Source organism: Monoraphidium neglectum, assembly GCF_000611645.1.
Source record: "Monoraphidium neglectum strain SAG 48.87 unplaced genomic scaffold scaffold01650, whole genome shotgun sequence".
In the NCBI taxonomy this organism is placed as follows: domain Eukaryota; kingdom Viridiplantae; phylum Chlorophyta; class Chlorophyceae; order Sphaeropleales; family Selenastraceae; genus Monoraphidium; species Monoraphidium neglectum.
This window is the reverse complement of record NW_014011978.1, coordinates 7,443-13,092: the sequence shown is the minus strand read 5'-3', so window position 1 is coordinate 13,092 and position 5,650 is coordinate 7,443. Positions and strand designations below refer to the sequence as shown.

At 64.7% G+C, this 5,650-nt stretch overlaps 2 protein-coding genes across 2 annotated transcripts in view; both read left to right on the top strand.

The window, feature by feature from the left end:
* Positions 1-1,023: 1,023 nt before the first annotated feature.
* On the top strand, positions 1,024-3,307 carry MNEG_8595 (hypothetical protein; the record flags this gene model as incomplete). The annotated part of the gene is made up of 5 exons (XM_014042933.1): positions 1,024-1,196; positions 1,447-1,810; positions 2,043-2,147; positions 2,683-2,922; positions 3,104-3,307. 5 exons carry the CDS (start codon positions 1,024-1,026, stop codon positions 3,305-3,307), a joined length of 1,086 nt encoding a protein of 361 aa, XP_013898387.1.
* Positions 3,308-3,947: 640 nt separating this feature from the next.
* Positions 3,948-5,650, top strand: part of MNEG_8594 (hypothetical protein) — a gene marked incomplete at both ends in the record, with an annotated part of 6,795 nt that continues 5,092 nt past the window's right edge. Inside the window, 4 exons of the mRNA XM_014042932.1 lie at positions 3,948-3,959; positions 4,147-4,293; positions 5,128-5,191; positions 5,394-5,524. Coding sequence (XP_013898386.1) covers positions 3,948-3,959; positions 4,147-4,293; positions 5,128-5,191; positions 5,394-5,524 — 354 coding nt within the window. The remainder of the gene's footprint in view (positions 3,960-4,146; positions 4,294-5,127; positions 5,192-5,393; positions 5,525-5,650) is intronic.

The window sequence follows — 5,650 nt, the reverse complement described above, 5'->3', positions numbered from 1 at the left end:
CTGTCTCCTGGGTGTGTCCTGTGCGCCCCCACCATTGCTCTTGCAAGGGGGGCATTATGTGCCGCACCCGCCCGACTACGTACGGCCCCACCACCCCTGCATCCGCTGCTGCTGCTGCTGCTGCTGCTGCTGCGGCGGCGGCGGCGGCGGCTGCGGCTGCTCCTACTACTGGCGCTGCTCCTATGGCGAAAGTTGTTTGTGCAGCTGCTGGGTCATCACAAGGTGTGGATGTGGCTGACTTCTGAGCTTCCACAGATGTTTCTATGGTTTGCCTTGCTCTCAATCATCCCTCCGACTATCCTTGAGGCCCAGCGCACAGGCTGCTATCCTTGAGCAGGGCGAGCTGTCTGCTTTCGCTGTCGTCAGCCCTGCTGACCATGTATGAGCTCATACCGGCGGCTCATACACGTTCGACACTCACTTTTGCAATGTGCCGACATCTTCGACATCAGTATACTGCCCCCCCTCAAGTCACAGCACCGCAGCGTCTGTCCAAATGACAGGAAAACAGCCCGGACCGGATGACACTGTGTGAGCTGGCCTGGACGCAGCACACACCGCTGCCTTGGGGCCTCGTGAGCTTTACAGTGCGACCTGGAACGCAGACGGTAATTTGAAATACTCGGTTGGATACAATCACGGCAACTCGAAAACGTACAGTTCTATATATCCTGGTTGGATCTGATCGCAGGCCCACCAGCGCAGTTAAACTCGGCCCTGGGCACGCAAGCCCAACGCAGCATGACCGCTTCAAAGCAAGGGCAGTGCCGATTCGTGACCAACGGTCCAGCGGCACTCGCCTTCAACACTGGCAGTGCAGTGACCAGCGGCGAGCGGCGGCTGCCGCTGCGGTTTGCATTTGGTGAGCTCAGAATAATCGCAGGGCAGTTGCTGCCACTTGCACATGCTTCCGTATGTGCCCAACAAACGCATGTGGCGCATCCTGCATTCGCGCTGTTGCTGCTGCCAGGTGCGCCGTTTCCCGCTGGTCGGCAACGCGGTGCGCCGTTTGCCAGCTTTTCCATGGGCACCCGCGCCCCTGCGGCGCCGCTGTCCAGCCTGGCAGCGGCCACGCGAGCCGCGCCCGCGGACAGCAGCGAGGAGTCCGCTGGGATCAGCGGCGAAGGAGGCGAGGGCAGCAGCAGCGAGTCGGGTGACGACACTGCGTCTCAGGTTGACCTGCAGTTTTTGCAGAGGTGGGCTGCGCCCCTGCACGTGGCACGCCCGCCGTGACTTGTTGCTTGCTAACAATAAAAACAGCATAGACAGTTTGTGCACGGCCTACCTGTTGAGAAGCGGTATCATAGGTTGGTGGAAAGATAGGCATGAGTTTGCCAGCACCCCTGATGCGGTGCCCTGCGCCCCATCACCCCACATGCCCTCACTCCCGCCCCCCCAAGCATATGCACACACCTACGCAATCCTGCTCCACCCATGTTGACACAGTGTCAACTGCGCGTCCTGCAGCAAGCCTCTGCTCTCAAGAGCGCAAAGGCGCGGCGGCCGCAGCGGCGTCGATCCTGGCGACTACCTCGTTTGCGACGGCTGCCGCCGCTGCTTCCACGAGCGCTGCTGCGAGCGCAGCGGCGTCGCCACCGGCGCATCCCGCGACGGTAGCTGGTTCCATGACGAGGGCTGCAAACGTGCAGCTGCGGCGCTGCAGCAGCAGGCCAGCAAGGGCGCGGCGGCGCTGCCGGGCGGGCGCGCTTGGCAGCTCGTGCCGCTGCGGCGCGGGCTTGGCGGGCGCGACGGCGTTGGTGCCAAAAAGCAGCAGCTTCACGCGCTTTTGGAGGTGCTGGCGCCTGAGTACGTGAGTGCGCAGAGGCCAATGTACAGTTCACTTTGGGGCCGGGCGAGCGGTGCTGGCGGCACGAACGTGCTCGCAGGAAGTGCGCTGGCTTGGCAACAGCCTCGCAGCAGGCAGCTGCGTGTCATGCAGGCCAGGGCCTGGTTATGATCCCAACCAACGAGCTCGGAACCGCGCAGCAGCGGCCACCCGGCTGTCTCACGCGCGTCCGCCCTCGGCGCCGCCAACGCCGCAGGGCCCGGGCGTTGCGGACCAGCTGCTGGACGGCACGGGCTACGCCCTGCTGCTCACCAGCGGCACGCAGCCCATCACGGCTGCGACGCTCGACGTGTATGGCACGGTGGGCGTGGGAGGCGCTGCGTTGGGGGCTGGCCACGGGCACGACCCTGGGGAAAGGGGTTGGGGGAGTGGACTGGAGGTTGCGAAGAGGGCTGAGTGCTGCGGAAGGCAGCGGTGCGTGCGGGGGCGCGCGTCAACTTGACCCCGGTCCACCCCACGCCACGGGCGCCCACTCGCCGCAATGCGGGGTGTGATACAGATGGGGTTTGGGGTGGGCGGCGTTGAGCCGGCATGGGTTTGGCCTGGCGGGCGAGGGGCGTGGGGCAGCTCTGCTGCTCCTCCAATGTGCACTTCCGGCACGCCTCTGGGCAGTGCAGCCCATGCTGTGTGTGAGCTTCATGGGTAATGACACGAGTCTTATAATTCTTTGCAACAGAATGCACATATTTGCACGACCGCAAGCATGCATATTCACAAGCGTGTGCATGAGCGCGCGCGCACACACACACACACACACGCACGCACACACACATACACACACACGCACGCAAACACACCCAGGCATATCGCCCACCACACCACCGTCCACTGTACAGGATCTTGCCGCAGTGGATCTCTTCACAACCAAATTCGAGCTGCGCGCCCAGGGCCACGGCACCGCGCTGCTCCACGCAGCCGAGCAGTTCCTGGGCTCCAAGGCGCGCGTGCGGCGGCTGCTGGCTGTCGCGGCAGCCGACGAGCCGGACGCGCTCGGGGTCATGACCGACAAGTTTGGCTTCTCGCGGCTCAACGGGCGGCAGGCGCGGGCGCTGGCGAGCGAGTTCCCGGCGTTGCAGGTGGGGTACACGTCCGGACGCCGCCGGGCGCGCGACGGCCGCGGCAGGTGGGGGCGGTGGGGGCGTGGTTGCACACAGCCCGAAGTGCGCAGCCTTTGTGAGCGCATGTGCGGTGCATGCGCCAAGATGTCACACTCTCACCCGTCTCCACCCCCTGCGGGGCTCGTGCGCGGTGCCGCAGTTCTACGAGCGCTCAGTGCTGCTCAGCAAGGACCTCTCCAGTGCGGCGCGTGCAGCGCGGCTCAAGGCGGCGACAGCAAAGGCGGGGGCGGCGCAGCCAGCGGCGGGCGGCGGCACACTCGAGGGTGGTGATCCTGCAGGGGAGGGCGAAGGCGGAGCGCTTGCGGCGGCCGGTAGCAATGCGTCAGTGGAGAAGCGGCGGTGATGGGCACGCTCTGCATGAGGTGTAACCAAGATGCTGTGTCTGGGCGGTCGGGCGGGGTGTCGCATGCGCACGCAAGTTCGCGCACTGCCCAGGGGGTTACGACGCTGATGGCCGTTCATGCCAGCAGCTGCACTGAGAGCCGCTACGAGCTTTCACAAGGCGTGATAAATTTGCATTTCATCCTTGTTCGCGCATGTAGCCAGCGACGTTGCCAATTGGCCTGTCGTAGCAAGGGACAGATTACCCATCACTGCCCATCAGGCACGCACGCATGTCAAATATACAAAAATCGCGCTAATACACTGCTCGGCGTCTCGAGTGGCCTCGGTTATGGCCCGATCGGGCTTTGGTCATCCCCGTTCTCGGGCGTAGAGCATGTCGTCGAGCCCGCAGACTCCCTATGCCCCAAGAGTTGGAAGCGTGGTCAATGTCAACCGGGTGAGTTGGCCACTGCAAAGGACCTGCGGGCGCGGCATGGCAGGTCTGCAAGCAGGTGCAGCATCTGCTGCTGCGCCGCTGCCGCAGTATGAGTTCGCAGTGTCGGTCGTGACGAAAACACAGCAAGGATGGTGGCGTCAATACAGTTGACAGAAGCGGCATATTGCCAGGCAGCACGGCGTCAAGGGGCAAGCATGGAGTCATGGAGTCCAGCGTGACCTGCTGGATTCAGCCTGCGATGCAATTAACGACTGCCGGCGAGCACCCAGCAAGAGCAGGGCGGATAGCATCCAGTGCCCTTGCATTCAACTGAAGGGATTGCAAAATCAATGCGTGCCGCACGCTCGCCATTTACACTTCATATCACACACCCACCGCGCCGACCGTGTCGATGGGCGCAGGTGCCTGTGGCCAGTAAGCAGCAGGCGACGCTGTCTGTTGCGGTGCGCGTGCGGCCGCTGCTCAAGGCTGAGGGGAGTCCGAAGAAGGACATTGTGCGAGTCATTGACAAGAAGATAGTGGTGGTGCTGGACCCAGATGAGACCAAGGTGTGTGGTTTTGTCAGGGCTGTAGAATCCGAGCGTCTGGGGGCAGGGGTGGTGATGACGTGGCGCCCACGCTTGGAATAAGACCCCTGGTGTGAAAGGAGGGCAGTGGTATTGGCAAGCCGCAACCGACGGCACCACATCGCGGCAGGCGCGAGAGTCGACCAGGCTCAGCCCGATCGCGCCACGCGCGCCGCGCTGCGCGCGCTCTTCTCACGTCCATCGCGGCCTGCTCCGTCAGCCGCAGCATTCCATACCCTCCTGTTCATGACAGTTTCAACGGCTCCTCTTGTATGCCCCCCTCTCCTCCTCCATATGCATGCACTATCAAGATTTTGACGGCCCACCTTGCATGTGCCCACCCTGCATCTCCCCCCACCTACCTGCACCAATCGGGTGCGATCCTGCCTGCAGGACTATCTTGACCAGGTCCAGAACCGAACCAAGGAGAAGCGCTACACCTTCGACAGCGCCTTTGACAACTCGGCCACCAACAGGCGCGCACAACGCGCATGAGCACACGTGGGGGCGAAGCGGCGCGCCGCGTCCGCGGCGCCGCCCATGAGAGGCGAGGGCCACGGGCCTCACGTGTCGGAATGCAGAGCGCAGCGCGCAGGCTGCGCTGCAGGGGCGAGGCCGGTCCCCTGCACAGTGCACGTCTCCTGTGCGCGCCGCAACGGACGGACGGCGGCCCGCCGCCGAGGCTGAGCCGCGCCCCCCGCCCCGGCCCGGCCGCCCCCGCCCGCCCGTCGCGCCGCGCGCGATGCGGTTGCGTGCTTGCGCTGCAGGGATGTGTACGAGGGCACGATCAGGGAACTGGCGCTGGGCGTGGTGCAGGGCCTCAACGGCACCGTGTTCGCGTACGGCGCCACGGGGTCGGGCAAGACCCACACCATGGTCGGTGAGCGGGGCGGGCCGCAAGAGCCCCGCGGACTGATTAGCGGGGTGCGGCGTGCCGTGACTCCGCTGGATGTGTGGGGTACCATCTGCGCACCCACCAGCCGGTTCCACACACCCCCCCCCCCCAAGGACAAAGCCCGTCCACCACCTGCCCGCGTCCCTTCAAATTCCCACTATTGCCGCTGCTGCGCCTGGCCGCCAAGGCACCCCCTCCGATCCCGGGCTGATGGTGAGATCCCTAGCGGAGATCTTCCAGCAGCGGGAGGCCCTCGCCCCCGGCCGCAGCGCTGAGGATTTCAGCGTGGTGTGCTCCTACCTGGAGGTGTACAATGAGGTGCGGCTGCTGTCCCCTTGCTGAATTGGATGGGCACAGTGAGGGAGGCGATTGGCGGTTTGTCGGGGGTGGCGAGCTTGAGGAGTATCGCGACGCCATGAACGGCGGGGGGGGGGGGGAGCGGAG